General features: G+C 42.5%; 1 protein-coding gene across 1 annotated transcript in view; it reads right to left on the reverse strand.

Moving 5' to 3' along the window:
- NWD2 (NACHT and WD repeat domain containing 2) overlaps positions 1-22,571 on the reverse strand; it is a 173,834-nt gene that overhangs the window by 83,655 nt on the left and 67,608 nt on the right. Inside the window, exon 3 of the mRNA XM_045770554.2 lies at positions 4,190-4,306. Coding sequence (XP_045626510.1) covers positions 4,190-4,306 — 117 coding nt within the window. The remainder of the gene's footprint in view (positions 1-4,189; positions 4,307-22,571) is intronic.

Below are 22,571 nucleotides of genomic sequence, written 5' to 3' on the forward strand. Positions count from 1 at the left end.
AGGTGCTGGCTCCCCACACGGGCCTGGCTTGACTCCCCTAGGGTAGCCTGCCAATGCCTTTCCCTCAGTAAATCTCTACCTCATCCACTCTGGACTGAGGGATGGAGTGAGACGCCGGCTGCCTCCCCCACAGCTCCTACACACTCGGAGGCAGCTCCCCTAATTCTACAAGGAAGCTTTTCAAACAACCAGTTCTTCAAGCCAGCAGAGCAGTGGCTTTTATCAACTCTGGCCAAGAGACAGGACTTCACCTAAGGTCCAGGGTCAGTGCTTGAACATCGCAAGCAATTCTTTTGAGGTACTTCAAATTTGGAAGGATGACAAGAAGAGAACCCATCCTCTCCATAAACACATCACGAAGAGGGACGGGAATGAGAGAACTCTGCTCTCCCCAAAAGACAATATTCTTCTTCCCCTTCATAAGGAACTTTTATGGACTAAGTGGGTGGGACAGTTGGTGGGAACATTCTGCTAACCTTTCCACACTTTGCAGGGGAGGGGCTGAGGCAATTCTCTGCAGATAGTGACTCTGACCTCAACTGTAAACTGTCTTCCTGTTAAGAGCAGTCCTGGTCTAAATCCCTCTTTGGGAGCAGATAATGGTTGAACTAAGTAGATTCCAGCAAATTCATATCTAGCAAATGAATATATACTCTCTACAGTTTACAACATTTGTTAAGAATGAACTAAAAACCCTTTAATATATGACTTTAATATCTACTGGTGTGAATCAAGTCTTAGTGTTTTTTGACATTTAGACTATCATCATCATTTTCAAAGGGAAAAATCTCCGGTATCACAGAACTGTCCATTAGGAGTAAAAACATTTTTGTTCTCAGTTGAAAATAATTTAACTCACAAACTTAATAACGAATCGCTCTGTAACCCTTTATAAAGAACTCCCATTACATTTGGTTCCTACGACAAACCTTTGATATCTATTCAACATTTACTTGTCATTTATGGTTATTTCCCCATTTTAAAGCACAGTGAGGTTAGTTTACTGCCCTGTCAGAACCAGAGCTCTAACTCAGGTTGTGAAATAGAACTTCGGGGTTTTTCCCCACTCTGGGGGCTTTCCTATAAGAAAGTGACGTGTTCTCAGTACGCCAGGTCTCCTGAGTCAGCCTTCCGAGGGTGGAACTGCACACAGGCACCAGCCCCTTACTCCTTCCCATCCTGGCAATTAAAAGCCAGTGCCCAGACAGCTGTGGCAGGCCACACCCCAAAGGACAACTTGGAGGAAAGGAAGCTGGAAAGAGCCAAGCACATGGAACGTTTAAGTCCAGGTTCCCTTTGGGCCTCAGTGCCCTGGGTACTTACAATGAAAGCTTTGTTTGGTTCCTGGATTTATCTGTAACACAGGGTTAATTATCTGTGAAGCCTCTGAAAATATAAACACTTTGTCATTCAGCAAGAGTGAATTTTCTTGCCAAAGACTTTAGCATTAGGGAAAATAATATGCCATGCTTTGCAACCCACAGGGCTCATCATGACTTCTAGAAGTACCACAAGGGAGCACGGGGCAAGGAAATGGGAGCTCAAAAGCGACACCTAGACGCCTGCTGTTACCATAGTTACAAGGGGAAAGGAAGGAAGAGATGTACTATTTCCCATAAGCAGTGAGGTTAAGTCTTGCCTGATTTAGGATCACTGGGGTGAATAATCCTAGCTGTATCCGCAGGGTTTCATCATGGTTGCTGTGAGTTTCAACATGTAGCAGGGAGCAGGAGGAGGGATAAATCATTTGTTTACACTCAATGAAGTTGTTCCTGATGTTCCATCACTTAACCTTCACTCTCAGAACCTGCTGGAACTTACAGGCTTTACTCATTCCCCTACCAGCAAATTGTTAGAATTAATGGCCATGACTAATTCTAGTTAGTTTGGGTAGGACACGCCACAGGGAGATAAAAGAGGGGAGAACATCTCTCTCGTTCCTGAATTTCCGAGGCCGGATCATGACAGAGCTGTGGAGAGCATCACAACTGTGACTCCCCAGGGCATACCTCCCCAGCCCAGCTTCCAAGCATCATGGAACCCGGTCTGACTCGTCTTCCACTGTCTGAATCTCTTTTCTGGCAGTGCTGCCAGACAGCATTGTATTCTCTCCTTTGAGGACAACTTTCTTGGTGATGCACTCATTACAATTTGGGCCGGGTGATTTCATCTTTAGATAGTTTTGAGGGATAACAGTGATTACAAGAAGTAACAAAGAGTGCTGACTGTGGATTGCTGTAGGTGAGACACTACAAAAGAGCTCTGGAGTTTCATTTCATCTTCCGAATGACCCCAGGAGCTAGAAACTCTCATGCTCATCATCTTCTCCTGGTCCCAGAGCAAGAGACTGAGGCTCAGCGTAGTAAGGAGACTCCTCCGCTGTCCTGCAGCTATGCAATGTCAGAACCCAGGGAGCTGGGAGACCCTAAAACCAGTGAATGCTGAATCTTCCAACTTCTTCACCCGGCGCTGAAACCTGTCTCTGTGAACTTTCCATCTGCTGGTCCTAGTTCTGTGCTATGAAGACCCGTGGGAAAAAATCTTAAACCCCTACTGCTACTAGATCTTCAGATCTCTGACATGGCTTTAAGGACTTTCTCTGTTCTGTTCAGACCCCAGGTCACTGTTTTTAGATGTCCATTCTTCAACCCCCTAAGCCACGTGTTTTCCTTGGGCTTCCTGCATCAGCATTCTAAGGGCTCCATGCTCTGCCCTCTGTCCTGCAGCCAGGGTGGGCCTTAAAATACATCAGATCACTTCAGTCCACTGCTCAAAACACTCTGTGGCTTCCCAGGTCATTGAAAGCAAACTCTCTGTAGCCAACTTCAAGATACTAAAGCCCAAGACAGGGCCTCCTCTCCAGACCTCTCCCCTCTTGCTCATACTGTTCCCTCAACATGCCAAGTGTGGTCCTAACTCTTCTCCCTGGACAGTGAGGCCTTCTCCTTCCTTTCTGTATTTTTCTCCATAGCACTTGTGATTTTCCTTATTTCCTTCATTTTTGCCTGCTCTCTCCCTTTGACCCCACCTAAGAATGCAAGCAAACTCTAAAGGGCAGGGAGTTTTATCTTCTTAGTTCAAATCCAAGGTTAAATCCTAAGCGGCACACAAGATAACCATTTGACATGGGTCAGCCTACCATATCCCCAGCACTAAGAGCCATTCCTGGCACAGCAGCATTCAATAAGTAGTGGGTGAATAAGTGAATAATTTATATACTGATGCTAAAAATGTTATAGAGCTTTTATGCACTTTATTATCCTCAGAACGTCACTATCAACTGGTCAGATTTCTGATAGCATCTGTGTCTTCCTAGTCCTATGTGGAGCTTAACAGATACACAAATAAATATTCACAACTCTTGTTGATAACCAAGCCTAGCTTTTAATTGTATGATAGTTTCCTTGAAGCATTCACTAGTAATTTTAACACTCCTCCATCAGCCTCAGAACATCTTGTGTTGAGAGGGGCAACTTCCGTATCAATTGCTAGAATCTGTTTGGATTCACAATAAGGTTCTTTCTTAAGCTAGCTGAAGGCAGTAATTTTACACAATCACCTGCTATAGAATGACCTCCTTAGCTTCCTACCACTGAGTTTAGATAGACGAGTGGGTATTCTTTGGTAAATGATGTTCCACTTGACAAATCTGTTAATTTGCAGCTTTTCATGACCATTTAGCTGAAGGTCACTCCAAAGACAAATTTTTTCGCCTCTCAGGACATCATTTTCTATTGGTGGTTTGACATCATATATTGGTTGACTTTAACAATGTTTCAGTCACTGTATTGAAAAATTGCCAAAGTTCTGGTGTCAGGACACGGAGATACTAAGATCGAATACATGACACCGTGTAAGGAAACTCAGGCTGCTTACTGTAGACTGACACCGTAATCCTTTCTGCTGGTCACAAGGTGTTGTGGAAGTTGTTGTCAAACCCCAGCCATCCCTTCGATTACCATTTCAAATTATTCACTGTTAATTTGCAGGGCTGCTTATGGAAAGCTGAAGGTTTTGTTCTCACACGTTGAGGGCAAGGAGACAGTTTAAAGGTTTTAAATAGACACAGAAAAGCCAGTATTTTTTTCCTCATTCAAAATAATTAAAAGGCCCTTAGGAATCACACATCAACGACAATTCTCACAGTCATCTACAATTTCATATAAAGCATTAGTTGTTTTATACCCACAACAAAACATGGACCTGCAGAAGTTTTCAAACAATCCTCCAGCAGCTTCATGCGAGTCTTCTGGAGCTCTGGGCTGTCCCACTCATCTTCATCGATGCCCCAGTAGAGATCTATCACCTGGGAACCAACGGATGAGGCAGCATTAATTTACCTGCAGGAAAACGTCATTTACCTGCGGGCTTTATTCTTATTTACAATGTTAAGATAATGTGACTTTTAACTTTTCTCTTTGCAGCGTGTTTTCCCTGAAGAGGGAAAATTATGTTTAAGATCTATTCAAATAGCTATATTTTTTATCCCACGATGGGCTAGGGATGAACATTATAATTTCTTTTGTTCCTTATTATACTGTTGACATGGCCCCAGAGAAAATGAAATGTTAAATGTCAGAGGCTTTGCAGGGCAGGCTTTCATTATACTGAAATGGTAACAAGATTTCAAAAGAAGTGGAAGCACCTGGGATATGGTTACCATATTATCTGAGACAAGAAATAGTGTATAACGTTACTGTGTATCTTAATATAAGAAGAGGGGTGCCTGGGTGGCTCAGTTGGTTACGTGTCTGCCTTCTGCTCATGACCCCAGAGTTCCCTGATGAAGCACAGCAGGGAGTCAGCTTCTCCCTCTGACCCTCCCCTCTCTCACTCTTAAATAAAGTCTAAACATTTTTTTTTTTGAGAAGGGAAAACCAGAACAGCACTTAATATATACTGACCTAAAGGGAAACATCAAACTTTCTTAAAAAAATAAAAAACCTAAAAACAAAAACTGTTATGATGCTTTATCCCAAGGGGATAGACATTTTATGTCTGTTTCACCTGAAAGCAGTTTGGCTTTCATCAATATATGTCTGAAAACCATGTATCGGCAACAATGAAAGGTGGTGTGTCTTAATGAGGATAATAGGATCTTCTATCTCCTTACTTCAAAGACTGTGAGGAAAGATTCTGAGAGTCTGTAAAGACATTTACAAGCACACTCTTTGAAAAGTCTGCTATGAAGAGCAATATGGGTCTCATTCCCTTTACTCAACCGCTGTTCTGCATAAAGTAAATGTTTCCAATTATAGCTTTGAAGATTTCCTTTCTTTGTTTCCCACAAGCAGAAAAAGAACCTCCCCTCCTTACTGGATGGCTGTATGGCATTCAGGGAGATGGAAACACAGAGCATGGGGCCTCCCTTGTGCTCCAAGCAGATCTCAGGGACCTGTGCCCTTTCCATCTCTGGGCCATGGCCCTGCATGGTTGTGTTTGTATCAGATCTTTGTCTATCTCCATTTGAGCTTTTAGATGGCTGATAAAGATGTAACAACTCCTTAAAAAAATAGTCCCATGGTCTGTCCAGTCTCTAAGTTTTATAATAAATGAAACTATCATATTTGGGGGGGGGCCTCTTCCCTTTAATATACCTTAGAAGGTTTAACCACAATATCAAGGAAGGGGCCATCTGAGATGAAAACTTTGGTGTCCCCTATGAGAGCCTGTAGCTGTGGCTATTTAAAATTAAATAGAAATTAAAATTAATTCAAGTACTCCATAGCCACATGTGGCTACTGACTTTCATGTTGGAAAGCACTAATACAGACCATAGAAACTTTAATTCGACAGAACTGTAAATTACTGAGATCATTAGAACAAGACATTTTTGGCCTAGATCTACCAATACATTGTCAGACACACAAATTTGCAACGTGAATGCTAACTCTTAGTTGTGCCGTGCACAAAATGACAATCCTTCAGAGAGCCTGTTCTCCATCCTTTCAGCTGACACTGTTTGGACATACCAGAGGAAAGGACCGATTTGGAACAAATGAAGGGAAACAAATGGTAAATATAAAGGATAATATTACAAAAGCTATAAATATAAACCTTGTCATCTCTCACCTAAAATTTTATTAACACCATTAAGTGTGAATGAATTAAAAAATATAATCAAAGGCAGAGATTGTCAGACTGGATTAAAAACAAGATCCAACTATATGCAGTCTATAGGCAAGACACTTTAGATTCAGATAGGCTGAAAGTAAAAGGATGGAAAAAAGATGTATCATGCAAGCAGTAACCATATGCAAGCTCACATGACCACTGATATCACACAAGAGATTTTAAAACAAAATGTAACTAGAGATAAAGAGGGACATTTCATAAAGATAAAAGGTCAATCCATCAGGAAGATGTAACAATTATAAATGTATATACAACTAATAACAGTCTTAAAATACATTAAATACAACTGACAGAAGTGAAGGGAAAAACAGACAACTAAACTGGAGACTTACATATCTCACATGCAATGGGAAGAATGACTAGGAAGATGATCAATTAAAAGGCAGAAGACTGGAACAATACTATAAACTAACTAGATCTAACATATTTATAGAACAATCTACCCAACAACAGAATATACATTCTTCTCAAGTATATATAAAACACTGTCCAGGACAGAACATATATTAGAGATCATAAAACAACCCTCAATAAACTAAGAGGGATTTAAATGATATAAAGTATGCTCCTGAACACAATGCAATGACATTAAAAAATCAGTAATAAAGAAATTTGGGAAATTCATAAATATATGGAAAGCAACATACTCCTAACCAAAGAGTCAAAGAAGAAATCACAAGGGAAATTAAAAAAAATACTTTGAGATGGATGAAGACACAAAAAACCAAAACTTATGGGATGCAGTTACAGTAGTACTTAGAGGGAAATTTATAGCTATAAACACTTATATTAAAAAGATCTCAAACTGATAATCTTTCTACTTTAAAACAACAGAGATTGAGGAAGACATGAAGAAAGGGAAAAACATCCCATGCTCATGGACTGGAAGAATAAACATTGTTAAAATGTCTATGCTACCCAGAGAAATCTATGCATTCAATGCAATCCCTATCGAAATGCCATTGACATTTTTCACAGAGCTGGAATAAATGATCCTAAAATTTGTACGGAACCAGAAAAGAAACCCAAATAGAGAAATGTTGAAAAAGAAAACCAAAGCTGGTGGCATCACAATGCCAGACTTCAAGCTCTATTACAAAGCTATAATCATCAAGACAGTATGGTACTGGCACAAAAACAGACACAGAGATCAATGAAACAGATTACAGAACCCAGAAATGGACCCTCAACTCTATGGTCAATTAATCTTCGACAAAGCAGGAAAGAATATCCAATGGAAAAAAGACGGTCTCTTCAACAAATGGTGTTGGGAACATTGGAAAGCCACATGCAAAAGAATGAAACTGGGTCATTCTCTTACACCATACACAAAGAAAAACTCAAAATGGATGAAAGACCTCATGTGAGACAGGAATCCATCAAAATCCTAGAGGAGAACACAGGTGGCAACCTCTTCGACCTTGGCCACAGCAACTTGTTTGCTAGACACGTCTCCAAAGGCAAGGAACACAAAAGGAAAAATGAACTATTGAGACTTCATCAAGATAAAAAGCTTTTGCACAGCAAAGGAAACAGTCAACAAAACTAAAAGGCAACCTATGGAACAGGAGAATGTCATTTGCAAATGATGTTATCAGATAAAGGGCTAGTATCCAAGATCTGTAGAGAATTTATCAAACTCAAGACCCAAAAAACAAATAATCCAGTCAAGAAATGGACAGAAGACATGAACAGACACTTCTCCAAAGAAGACATCCAAATGACCAATAGACACACGAAAAAATGTTCCACATCACTTGGCATCAGGGAAACACAAATCAAAACCACAATGAGATACTACCTCACACCAGTGAGAATGGCTAAAAGCAACAAGTCAGGAAACAACAAATGTTGGCAAGGATACGGAGAAAGGGGAACCCTCTTACACTGTTGATGGGAATGCAAGCTGTATAGTCACTCTGGAAAACAGTATGGAGGTTCCCCAAAGTTAAAAATAGAGCTACCCTATGACCCAGCAATTACACTACTATGTATTTGCCCAAAAGATACAAATGTAGTGATCCGAAGGGGCACTTGCACCCCAATGTTTATAGCAGCACTGTCCACAATAGCCAAACTATGGAAAAGGCCAAGATGTCCATCGACAGATGAATGGATAAAGAAGACGTGGTGTATACATACAATGGAATATTACTGAGCCATCAGAAAGAATGAATATTTACCATTTACATGGATGTGGATGGAACTGGAGATTATTATGCTGCACAAAATAAGTCAATCAGAGAAACACGATTATCATATGGTTTCACTCATATGTGGAATATAAGAAACAGCACAGAGGATCATAGGGGAAGGGAGGGAAAAATAGAATGGGAAGAAGTCAGAGAGGGAGACAAACCATGACAGAACTACAGGAAAGAAACTGAGGCTCGCTGGAGGGGAGGTGGGTGGGGTAATGGGGTAACTGGGTGATGGGCATTAAGGAGGGCACAGATGTGATGAGCATTGGGTGTTATATGCAACTGATGAATTACTGAACTCTACATTTGAAACTAATGATGTTCTATATGTTGGCTAATTGCATTTAAATTAAAAAAAACAATAGAGAAAGAAGAGCAAGGTAAAGCTAGCAGAAGGAAGTAACAGATAATGGATATTAATAAACAGAGAATAGAAAAACCAATAGAAAAAAATCAATGAAACCCAAAGTTGGTTCTTTGAAGAGAACAAAATGGACAAAACTAGCTGGATTAAAAACAAAAAATGAGAAGGGAACCCTGGGTGTCTCAGGTCATGATCCCAGGCTCCTGGGATCAAGTCCTGCTTTGCGCTCCTTGCTCAGTGGGGAGCCTGCTTCTCCCTCTGCCTGCCACTCATCCTGCTTGTGCGTGTGCTCTCTGACAAATAAAATCTTAAAAAAAAATGAGAAGACTTAAATTAACAAAATCATGAGTGAAAGAGAGGCAACTACTACTGACCTTAACAGAAATAAAGGATTATTAGAAAATATGATGAACAACTGTATGCCAATGAATTATTTAGATGAAATGGACAAATACCTAGAGAGACAAGTCACATAAACAGACTCAACACAAAACAAAAAATGTCAACAGAAATGTGAAAAGAGATTAAATTGTGATTTAAAAGAAAAGCACAGGTCCAGATGGATGCACTGGTGAATTTTACCAATTCTTCACAGTCTTCCAAAAATTAGAAGAGGAGAGAACACTTCCCAACTTATTCTATGAGACCAATATGATCCTAGTACCAAAGACAGACAAAAATATAAGAAAATGACAGAATAATATCTCATGAATATAAAACAAAAGGAGAGGATACTAGAATACTCAAGTGTATTCAAGAATACTTGAAAACCCAATCCAGCAACATATAAAAAGTATTATATAACACAGCTAGGTGGTATTTATCCCAGGAATGCAAGGTTGGCTAAGCATCAGAAAATTAATGTAACACACTATATATCCATAGAAAAAAAGAGCAAAACCCAAATGGTCAATCTTAACAGAGACAGAAAAAACATTTGACAAAATCTGACACCCCTTTATGATGAAAACACAAAAAACCAGGAATAGAAATTAACTTCCTCAACCTGAATAAAGGGCATACATGAGACAAAACAAAACATCTAACAGCATACTTAATAAAAAATGAAAACTTTCCCCTTACGACTAGGCACAAGAGAAGGCCATTCATTCTCACCACTTCTATTCAACACTGTACTGGAGGTTCTAGCCAGGGCAATTAGGCAAGAAAAAGAAATAAAATGCATCCAGATAGGAAAGGAAGAAGTAGATCTATCTTTATTCACAGGTGACACAATCTTATATATTAAAAATCCTAATAAAATGACTAAAAAGTATTGGAACTAGGGGTACCTGAGTGGCTCAGCCACTTAAGTGTCTGACTCTTGGTTTTGGTTTGGGTCATGATCTCAGGGTCGTGAGACGGAGCTCTGCGTCAGGCTCCACACTCAGCATGGAGTTTGCTTGGGATTCTTTCCCTCTTCTTCCCCCTCCCCCTCTACCACTCCCCTCCCCCCCCCACACCACTTGCATGCTCCCATTCTCTCTCTAAAATAAATAAATAAAATCTTTTAAAAAAATGTTGGAACTAACAAGTTGAACAAGGCTGTAGGATACAAGATCAATATACAAAAACCAAATGTATTTCTGCACACTAGCAATGAGCAAACAATTCCATTTAAAAGACCATCAGAAAGAATAAAAAGCTTAGGAACAGATTTAACAAAAGAAATGTAAAATTTATAATACTCTTGAAATTACAAAACACTATTGAAAGAAACTAAAGATGATCCGAGTAAACTGGAGGACATCCCAAATAAATGAATTGGGAGACTTATGATGGCAATACTTCCCACATTAATCTTTAGATTTAGGGCAATCACTATAAAACTTCCAACTGGCTTACTCACAGAAACTGACAAGCTGATCCTAAAATTCATATGGGAATCCAAGAGACCCAGGATAGTTAAAACAGTCTTGTAAAAGAAGAACAAAGTTGGAGGACTCACACTTCCAGATTCAAACTCACTACAAAGGTACAATAAGAGAGTGTGGTACTGGCATAAGGCTATTCAATGGAATAAAATTGAAAATCCAGCGGTAAATCCTCACACTTATGGTCAACAGATTTCAACATGGGTGCGAAAGCAATTCAATGAGAAATGACTCGTCTTTTCAACAAATGGTACTGGGACAACCGGATAGCCTCATGCAAAAGAATGAAGTTTGACACCCTATCTCACACCATATACAAAAACGAACTTGAAATAGATCACAGACATAAATTTAAGAGTTAAAACTATAAAACTCATTTTATAGAAAACAAAGGGACAAATTTTTGTGAACCTGGATTTGGCAATGGTTTCTTAGATAGAAGAGCAAAGTATAAGTAACCAAGGATAAAAAGAGATAAATTGGACTTCCTCAAAATTAAAGTTTTGTGCTTCAAAAGACACTACCCGGAAAGTAAAAGAGGACCCGATTTGATAATAGAATTGCATCCAGAATATATAAGGAACTCCTACAACTCAATAATAAGATTGAAAATGGACAAAAGATTTGAGTAGACATTTCTTCACAGAACATATACGGATTGCCAATAAACACAGGAAAAGGTGTTCCGTGTCATTAGTCATTAGGGAAATGCAAATCAACCACAATGAGATAACACTTCACACCCACTAGGATGCCTGTCACAAACAAGACTGATAACAAGCGTTAATGAAAATGTGGAGCAATGTCCTCCATTGCTGGTGGGAATATAAAATGGTGGGCCATTTTGGAAAACAGCCTGGCAGTTCTTCGAATAAACAGTTACTACATGATCTTGCAGTTCGAGATAAATGAAAACACAGGTCTACACAAAAACTTGCACATGTTCATAGCAACATTATTCATAATCGCTAAAAAAGTGGAAACAGTCCAAATGTCCATCAAGTGATTAAAGGATAAAAATAATGTAGTTTATCCATAAATAAAATACTATTCAGCAATAAAAAGTCGTCAAATACTGATGCTACGATACGGATGAGACCTGAAAACGTTATTCTTAGTAAAGGAAGCCAGTCACAAAGGAATCCCTCGTGATTCATGATGTGATACATGATTCCATGTATATGAAATGTCTAGAACATGCAAATCTACAGAGACAAAAAATAGATTAGCGGTTGGCTAGAGCAGGGAGGGAGGGGAACAGGCCAGCTTTAGAGTGACAGCCAAAGAGCAGAGGATTTCTTTTTGAGGTCATGTCAATGTTATAAAGTCATAACGCTTATACAACTGTGACCATACTAACACATACTGAAGCGTACACTTTAAGTGTGAGAATTTTGTGGTAGGTGAATTACATCTCAGTGACACTTTGCACATGTACTTAGTCTTCTGATTTTCTACAGGTCTTACGTCCCCTCCTCACAGTAGAACTGAGTGCAAGAACAGATGTTTAACTGGAGCACCTAGTATATTAAGAGTGAACAGTAAGATCTAACGAAATGTATGCGAACAAATGACCAGGGTAAAAATCAAAACAATATTTTAAAATAGAAGCCTAAGGGTCATGGGATTATTTTTGCCGCCAGTGGAGGTCTTTTGCAATAGTTTTTGCACCTGTTACTTCCGTCAAATTTGGCCACTCCGGCCCTCGTCCAGTCCTTTCTAATTCCATGTCGCCTTACTTTGGTCACTTTAAATGTCCTCCTGCTTCCAGCTTTTCTCCCTTATTCTTTCTCAAACGTCTTTAGGGGCAGAAAATGATGAAAAAGGATAAAATCAAGCAACCATGAAGGCAGAGAGGAAATGAATAAATGAAACATCTAACTTATGCGACACAAAACACCGTTTTGGGCGAGCAGACCTGCCGTACGTCTGCATGATCAATAACGGGCAAAAAGCGGCTGGAATCCAAAGTGCGCAACAAGACAAGATTTATTACACGCTTACAAAAATTCAGTTTAGCTTTTAGCCTAATGTCCAGGCACTGCAGACACTGAATCTAATTTACTGTTTATTGGAATACTAACTTGTTGACAGCACATTTTATGTGCCTTTACTTATTTCATCATTAAGTATAAACACTCAGGAAAGTAATTTGATTTTATCTTTTTTTACTTAAAACCGTCAAACTTGCTTTAAAATATTCTTAGGGAGGCTAATTTATCATGATTATCATGTCTCGAAGTGGTCTGAAAACAAAAAGCCAGCAAATAAAAGCCCTAACAAATGTTGCCACTTGCCTCAGCCATTTAAATACCCAGATTACCGACCAAACCATAAAGCGACCTGTAAGAGACAAATAATGACTGCAGGATTTACCCCCCAAAAAGGTCAAATTTGAATTCATAATGGCTTCACACTATCATTTCTTCAGAAGGAGCCTTGGATTTAAATATTTTCCAAAATATTTTCCTTCTCAATTTTCCTATAAGACGATGCTACCTGAATGCAAAACAGAAATGTAACTACAGAGGTGATTTTGTTTTTGAATAAATGCAGTACTGAAATGAAGGCTGTTCCTCAAAGTTCTTCCAATGGAAGCTACTCATCCGTTCCAAGGATTCTGCCACTGGCCCACAATTTCCTCTGTAGGAATTAACCCATTTTGTATTGGAAAAAACCAAACAAACAAACCTCTCGTCACTGTATTGTTAGATTTGTTTTTATTAAAAATGGTATTTTCCCAGCCTATTGGCCTTTCCATGATAAGATGTGGCTTTGAAAAGACCTTTCACACTTTCAAAAAAATCAAACCTATTCTTTTTCTTTTTTTTTTTTTTGATTTATTTATTTATATATTTATTTATTTAAGATTTTAGTTATTTATTTGCCAGAAAGACAGAGAGAGAGAAAGAATGAGCACAAGCAAGGGAAGTGGCAGACAGAGGGAGAAGCAGGCTCCCCACTGAGCAGGGAGCCCGATGTGGGACTTGATCTCAGGACTTAAAGGGATGCACGTCTGCCACCACTAAAAATAGTCAAAAGAACACACAACAGGTCAGAAAGTTTTGAACGAGGGCAACATTACTGTGCTGTGGACATAACTTTCAAGGTCAATACAGCACTCATTTGATTTTGATTTGTGTCCTGTTACTAGAATGTTCCTCCTGTTACTAGAATGTTCATCTTACAGGAGGAGGTAAACAGGGAGGAGTCTAACTTCAGACTAGGTTCGCCAGATACTGTTTACCAGTGGTGAGGTATGATATGCTGTGACACCCTTCACTACCTTCATATGCTATGGTGTGGTAATTCTCCCTCTGGTTAGAAGGACTTCCCCGAGATGCACAGGATACAAGAAAACAAAACAAAACAAAAAAACCTCTTCAGCTCCACATCGTCCACGGCCACACTTTTACTAGAACCATAGAGCAAATACTGACTTTAGGTCACCTTGCAATTATTCCCTTGGTCATGCGATACGGGGCTAAGATTTACAGAAACATGACTAAGACGGGGCTCTTCTGGGAAAGTCAGGTGGTAAATCCAGCCCAGGGAGGACGGGCTGGTCTGCGTGGTCATACACAATCACCAGAAAGAGGGTCCAACAGTGTGATGTAGGACGATGCTTCACCCAAAGCCTCATGAGGATGACTAACAGCTCGCACCTGAGGCCCTGTGTCTTGGGAGACTTGGCCTCTGGACAGCCCTCACCATTATGATGTGATAGTAAAGAAAACTAAATCACGGACTCAGGCGGGACCTCTGACTTTCTAGGCCTAATGAACGTGCAGACAGAGAGAGGGTGTGAGGAGTTGCTGGGGGCAGAGAAAGAGCCGCGAGCCAGAAGCCACGGAGCGCGCACCCGTGTTGAGTATGAGCTGGAGGAGGTCACTCCATAAGGCAACGGCAGCCAGGCTGTAGCCGGGGACCGGTTTCCGTCAGTGCCAGCGCACCCACCACCACGTCTGTGCCTGAGAGAAAACCCCAAAGCTGGCGCTGTTCCCGTCGCTGGCATTCGGCAACTGCGGGTTCGGAGCGCCCCTCTGGGTGCACCTGTGCCCGTCTTCCTGCTGTGACGCCCTGCACTACCTTCTTGCCGCTCTCCTTGCTCCCACTCCAGTCACAGCACTGAGGCAAGCGAACTTTTCAAAATGCAGATCCGATCCCCAGAGCTAAGATTTCCTCTTACTCTCCCAGACGCTACATAAAGTAACTTATTTATCAGGAATATTATCTCTATTTTGTAAATGAAAAAGTCACTTGTCCCAAGTCCCAGAGGTAGCAAGGAGTAGAGGTGGGATCTGAACCCGGGCTATTAACTTGATGGTGCTTCCCACGCATCCTAGCAGCCTGAAGATAGGATCTAGAATCTGTGATCTGCTTTATGAGATCCTCCGTGATCCCCATTACCTAATTCCCCATCCCCATTTCATATCATGTTCTCCCTCACTGTTCATGCTCTAGCTACGTATACCCTCCTCACGTGTGTTTGTACGAGTGTATAAATATACACTGAGATGTCCACACTTTCATATACGCACGTATATTTATACAGACACTTGCACTTACACACCTGTAACTTCATATACCTTTTTCGTGAACGTAAACATGTAAGAGGCTTTTTGGTGCAGTGACTGAGAGCTTGGACACTGGGGCCACACCACCTTGGTTCAAACCCTGCCCCAGCCACTTCTAGCTGTGAGATCTCTAGCAGTGATTTACTTCTCTATTTCTAGGTGTCCTCATGCAATAAAGGGGAGGAGATGGAATTTACCGAGGAGGCCCATGGCAACGATTAAACAAGTTAATGTACACACAGCACTGAGAGTAAGTGACAGGCCGTGAGTACAACATAATGTTTAAGTTCTTTCCCAAATTTGCCTAGGAAAAGAGGTTCCTTCTGCTTGAAATTTTCTTTTCCACGTGGGCATCTCCATCTACCCATTCTTCAGGATTCAGCTAAGACATCAGTTCCTCAGCAGCTGGCCTGATGCCTCGAGGTTTGATGAAGCCTCCCATCGTGCGTGCCCAGAGCACCCCGTATTTCCTTTGCAGCCAGCAGCACTCTGGTCACCACTGTTCATGACTCCAGGAAGGCAGGGACTAGGCTGGTTTCAGTACTGGGGGATCCAGAGCGCCCAAACTCTGCCTAGTGCAGAGCAGAGGCTCAGTAGATGTGGACCTATAAATGAGGCCCGTGGGACCAGTGACCTAAATCTGGCCCCGAGGACTTGGGGGTAGACATCAGTAAGGAAATTTGGACTTGAAGGTTAATGTGTAGGAGACTTCTTCGGAGAAGGGACTTCTACATAGAACAGCCCCGAAAGACAGAAACGTGACAGCCTGTCCAAACGGAGATGACGAAGTTGCGACATCGTAATCGTGGAAGCCAAAGAAAGCAAAGATCAAGCATAAGAAGCACTTTGTTCTACAGGTAAGAAAACCGAGCTGAAGTTACTTTTTCAGTGGATCATAACTAATTATTGACAAAGCAGATCTCTTAAATGAGTGCTCTTTTTACTGTGCAGTCTTGTTAAAGGTCTCCTCTCCCAGCTACGAGAAATAAAAAAAAAAAAGAGGATGGGAAGAAAGAGCTACCTTGTGTTAAGAATCTGAGAAAGGTTTCACGCTGATTGTACCCAATTGGGACACTTAAATGTCACCTGCAAATAAGGATCTCGCATTCTGCTTACTGAAGGACTAATCTTGGGTGATTTCCAGCATTGGGGTAATCAGCCAGCCACAATTTAGCAGAATGAAATGTTCAGCAAAGTAGAGCTCCTCCAGTGAATTCTGGAGCTCCCCACAGTGCCAGTGCTCTATATTTAGGAGAAATATTAGGCAGCAGATTGTCTGGGCACACAAGTAAAGGCGGAACAATAACGCTGTCTTGGGAAGTCAGGTGTGAGAATTCCAGGAGAGCCCTCCATTGCTGCAGACAGGGCGGGCCAACACTTACAATTACACTGGAGCAACGAAGGTCAATGAGGACATCCTGCTTTCCTTCCCTTTCTCATCTCTATCAATCTTCCTTCCCCCTTTCCACCAACTGGCTCCTGGATGGGAGAAGGGTGATGTCACACACTTACAGCACTGCCACAGAATATCGACTCGGTAAGACCTGCCCGGGCGCTGATGGACGGAACTGAAATGTGAAGTGAGCGAGACAAATGGAAGTGCTGGCCTGAGCGAAACAAGGTTTGATTCAACGAGAGGACACGCAGCTCGCTTTAGAAAGAAGCACGCATTTGATTAACAGGGAATGGAAAAGGGCGACGAGTTGACAATGTGGAGAACAGACCAAGGGCGTCACATGGCCTGTCAGTTATAAGGCCGATGATGTGTTCTGGCAACGCAGGAGGCAACATGCGTTCCGAGACTTGTGAGCACACAGGCGGTGGGAAGGAAAAGAGAACAGAGAGGGAGATGGGGCTCGACAGAGTCAGAGGGCTGTGGCGGAAGGGCAGTCAGTCGGCGGAGGCAACGGCGGATGGACCTTCGGTGTGACACCGAGCCACTGCTGAATTTAGTAACCATTCCCAGGGTGAGGCTCAGAGAGACTCAGGGAATTTCACTTAACCTGCAACTTGGATGCGCGGAGAGAACGTGGCTTACGTTTGTCTAAAACAAAATTTTGTGCCTCCTGTCCAAGTCTCCACCCTCTGGCTCGCAGGACAAAGTGAACGTTCAGTTCTAACCCGTCTAAACCTTAGTCTGTACGGATACTTTCAAGGACTCAATATATTAAGTGCTCATTCTCCCCTCGATCAAAATGCTGAGTCTCTCAAAAGACTTGGCTTCCCTGTTCCCCCGCTTCTGTTCCCTAAGACGGTCTCCAGATATCCTCAGGTCCTGAGGGGGAAAAATGGAGCTCTTGGGCACAGTCCCTAGGTGATGCCCCCTGTCTGCCTGGTCGCTGGCATCATGGCTGAGCTTGGGGCAGTTGTCGCCCGTGGACTGGTCTTTCCCTCTCAGCTTGGTCAGAGCCTGGGTTGCTCTGCAGCTAAGCCAGGCCAACTGTCCCTGCTTCGGACGAGCCGCCCCAGGCCTCGGGCCCCGGTTCCATCCAGTTTATTCACCACAGGCCTTTTCCTGCAGCCACCTCTCCTGGTCATGGAGACTAGCGCTGGCTCTTAACTCAGCATATGTGACACACGATAATTGAGGGAGCTTGGGAAAGTTAAACTTCATGGTTGCTTGCTGCCATGGCCATGCTGCGGCCATGCCCAGGTCTGCTGGCAGGGGTGGGGTGTGTTGGGGGGTGATGATTATATGGCCACCTCTTCCTGGAGTCCTAAGTAGACAACAGAGGCAACATGCCCTTAGTGCTACCTATCCACCCAGTTCTTTTCACTCATTTAACCCACAGCCCCTTTTCTGAAGCAGAACTCAGAGTAAGGAAAGGAAAAGTGTACCCACTGACTGTGCCTTTCTCTCTCCTTCTACCATCCTCCCAGAGACTACACGGGCTAGGTTCTGGCTCTGCCTTACGGACAAACGGGGCCCTTTTCTCTGTATTATCGTCCTCCAGGCTCAGAGCCCTACAGCACTGGTTGATGTGCTAAGGAAATGATTAAAAGAATTTAGCGGAATCTTCTCTCAAGCCAACAGCCTGACCTTTAAGTTTTTGTCTTTCTTGTATGTGACCTAATAGTTCCTAAATATTCTCCCCATTTATATTCCTTCTGCACCAGATGCTAAGCACCCCTCAGACGGATAGATGCTTTTGGTCAGAGGTCTTCTGCTGGACTCAGAAAGGCAAAAGAAAAATGCACATAAATAACTTCATTACACTAGGTTCTTCATCAGGAGAAAAGACTTAAAAAGGTGAGAGGCGGTGACAAATTAACAGTGGCTGAGTGTCTTCCATGGGCCAGGCGCTTTCTGTGACCTCATGACCTCTAGTAATGATCCTGGAAGATAAATAGTATCCCATTCATTTTACAGAAGGGTCAACTGTGTCAAAGAAATCAAGCAATTTGCCCAGAGTCACAGAACCGGTAATTTGCAACCCTAGCATTTGAATCCCAGTCTAACAGAAAAACACACACTGTTTCCACTAACTCCCATAAAAGGCATAATGTGCTGTATTTGACTGAAGTGCAAACATCAGTTGCAGGCTCTTCCAATACTGTATGTTCCACTAAAAAAAGAAACACACTGTCAATTACACCACGACACACCATTTATTTGTAAGATGAATTCTATTTCTGACAAGGAAAAATGTGAAAAAGAATACATCTAAGAATGAATTAAATCTGGTAAATACTGCTTAAGGAAGAGGATCTGAGCATCTGTATAGTCTGGCGCAGAAGACAAAACACCCAGGATAGGGAAAGATCAGGAAAAGGTTGCCTTAGTCATTCAGCTATTAAGAAACGGAAGGCTGAGTAAAGACAGAGCCTTGTGAAATGGGAAGAAAAGGTGAACTTCTAAGAAACACCGTGGCAGGTGAAATCAACAGGAACGGGTAGTTTGTAGATTGTAAAGGCTGAAGAATGCACTAGAAGCCAAGACTGTGAAGTCTGGAAGATGGGAAAATGGTAACAATTGACAAATTGGAAAAAGGGAGAAGGATGGTTTCCATTTCAGATATGTTAATATTCCAAAACCAGAGAATTCTCGTCCCGTAATCTGGAGGAGAGAGGCAGAGATGCGGACATGGGGATCGCTCACAGGCACCAGCTCAGGGACGAGACAGCACTCTCACTGGGGGTCTGAGGATGGGGTGACTGGATGTTAAAGGTGAAGGACAAGCAACAGGTTTATGAACGCTGGTGACGAAGATGAAATGAGATAAATACATGCCACTAGAGATGCCGGCTATCCGAGCGTATTCTTAGGGAATGACACAGAGTTGAATGGCTGGACTCAAACGAAAATCACTGTCGGAACGGATGTGTCCTAAGTGCCCAGATGAGTCAAGCGGCCCCTTTAGAGGTTCCTGCCCTAACTGGGTTTACTCTTGAGTCAGATTACCAGTGGGGGCTGGGTGAGGTGGATTTATAAGAGTTCACAGAATAGAAGTGGGGGATATCTGGAAATTGGAAAAGACTTTTTGAGAAAGCTAGGCCTTGAGCTGGATTTTGAGGTTGGGGGAGGGGTGGGGAAGAAAAGGATTATTTTTTTTTTAAGATTTTATTTATTTGAGAGAGAGCGAGCACATGTATGCATGCACATGAGTGGGGAGAGGGGCAGAGAGAGAAGGAGAAACAGACTTCCTACTGAACAGGAAGCCCGACACGGGGCTCGGTCCCAGGACCCTGAGATCATGATCTGAACCAAAGGCAGATGCTTAACTGACCAAGCCAGCCAGGTGCTCTGAGAAAGGGTATTTCTGATAAGTCAAGAATGAGCAATTCACAGGATGTGCTTTGAGAGGACAGGCTCGGAGCTCATGTTAGTGTTGGAGAGAATGGGCGATGAACTTGGAGAGACAGAGGGACCCCTGTAGGCAGCAGGGAGCTATTAAGAGCTTTTAAGCAAAGGAACTGACAACATGACCTTTATTTCAAGATTGGTCTGGTGGTGATGCAGAGAAAAACTCAGGCAGGGCGATGGTGTAGGCAGTTCTGCTTAACACGCTTTTACTAAACCCCACTAAATGTTAAACACTTTCAGGCCCTGGGGACTTACAAGTAAGTGAGAACTAGTCTCTTCCTCAACAACTTGTAACCCGTTGGCAGGAAGTGGGGAACGAGCTGAGTGAGGATGCTTTTCATTAATCCAGTCTTTGAAGCAACGAGGGTTAGACCAGAGCCCCGGCGTCGGGAATGAAGCAGAAACCTCAGAGAGCGGGAGCGGATGGCACCGCGGATGGCATTACAAGTCCTTTATTCACTGTGGCCTGCACCGCCTGCTTTTTGCCCCAATCTGTCTGTATTTTCCCCATTTGATTCCCCTCTTTCTCCCTTTCTGTCATCTTCTCTGGAACCAAGGGCATTAACTGAACACTGGCAAGTCAAATACCGTATTACTTAAAACTTTGTCTTTTTCTGAAGCCATGTGTGTTCTCTGCTCTGAGTGAGCTTGACGTTCCTTCCATTCAGTTGTTTCCATCTCTGAGCAACCACCGATCCGTGTGTATCACACATAGAATCACCCGGAGTTCATAATCAGAGGGTCTGATTAGCTTTTTCATTAAATATCCTTGTTTAAATGGAAAAATTAAGGAAACGCTAGAGAACAGCCTGCCCCCCACCCCCATTCCAGTCTCTTCACAGAGCCTGAGTGACTCTCTTGAACTCAAGTCCTATAATGTCCCCCTTTCCCTTCTTACTCAGTCCAATTCTAACTCCTTAATCTTGGCCCATAAGGTCCCATGTAATCTGAATTTGATGTCCTCTCCTGCAATTACTTCTCTTACTCCACTCCACCCACACTTGGCTTCTTTACCAGTTCCTAGAATATTCTAAACATGCTCCCACCTCGGACCCTTCTCCTGGTTGCCTATGCCTGGATTTCTATCAAGGCATCTGTGTGATTTGCTCCATCACTTCCTACAGATCTCTGTTCAAAGGCTGCCCTATCACTGAGTCCTTCTCTGACTACCTGGCATTCCCTAACCCCCTTGTCCTGTCTTACTTTTCCTAAAAGCATTTACTCAATAAAATGCATCTACCACCCCTGGGGATTTATTGTTTATTGTCTGCCTCTCCAAACAATATTGGAAGCTCCACAAGAAGATGGTCTGATTGGTTCGCTTTTGTATTCCCAGCACTTGGGATGTTGCCTGGCGTGTGCTCAATGGTCAGCAAATACTTCTTGAACAAACTGGATGCATGACTGAGAGTTATGCCTAGGATTATAGGGGAGCAAAATGGAGGGGACATGGCATATCCTAGGAGGAACTGGGGGCTCAGAGACTGCTTTCTTAGGCAAGTAATGTTTGGGCTGAGCATTCATTCATTCATATGCTCAGAAAGGCATTCACTTGTTCGACATACTCCCGTAGAGTTTTGCCATGTGTCAGGCCCTATTCCAGGTCTAGGAATGTAGCTGTCATGAAGGCAGACACGTCCCTGTTCCTGTGAAACTTACAATCTAGTGGGACAGAGACAGTAGCAAGCCAACAGATGAAAAAGGCAACATATCCGATATTGACAGATGCTATGCAGATAACTAAAAGTGGGTGATGGGAAAGAAATCCCCTAGGTGGTTCCTTTAGACTGGGTCACGAGGGAAGCATCTCTAGGAAGTGACATTTTCATGGAGACCTGGAGAGCAGTAAGAAAGCTCCCCTGTGAAGATGATGGAGTGAACATTCCTACAGAGAGAGCACAGCCAGGGACAAACCCTTAAATGAGAAAGGGCTTGAAGTGTTCAAGGAACCACATGGAGAGCTTGTAGCCACAGGGCTGCGGCCAGGAGGAGAGGGGGCCTGACTTAGGATCTACAGGAAGGGTCTGAAGAATGAGCAGGACTTTGGGGCTGGCAGGGGAAGCAGCAGGTTACAGAGCATCGCTGGTGGAGAGGGCGGCATGAACAGAGGCAAGGAGGCTTAAGAGAGATTGCTGTATGTTTGGGTAACTCTAGGAAATTCATTTCTCTGGGTTCAATGCACAGCCAAAGATGGAATCCAGAGTTCTACACAGGTAAACTGTGTTTTTTTTTTTTTTTTCATGAAGCTTCTAGCATCATGTTTTGCTGCAGTTGAGAAAGGAGAACTGTCTCACTACAAGATGTAACTTCAGGGAGATCTATAATCAACCAACTAGAAGAAACTATAGTAAAAAGTATATTCTTAGAAGATTCAAGTATCATATATTTGAGCTCCTGTTAAGCTCAGAAGATGGGAAGCAAACGCAACCCTGCATATTTTTATTCCAAACACAACCTTAGATCTGACGCGGTCACCACTCACATTTCAGACAGCGACTGAGGGAGTCACCGTGGAAAACTGGGGGTTCCGTCCCAGCTTTTCTTTGCCCAATGCGGTTTCCACTGCTGCCCAGTATTTCAATGACTCCTTCAATGCACCTGCCTAGAATATCCTTG

Source organism: Ursus americanus, chromosome 8 (genome assembly GCF_024610735.1).
Source record: "Ursus americanus isolate L20-20 chromosome 8, mUrsAme1.1.p, whole genome shotgun sequence".
Lineage (NCBI taxonomy): Eukaryota > Metazoa > Chordata > Mammalia > Carnivora > Ursidae > Ursus > Ursus americanus.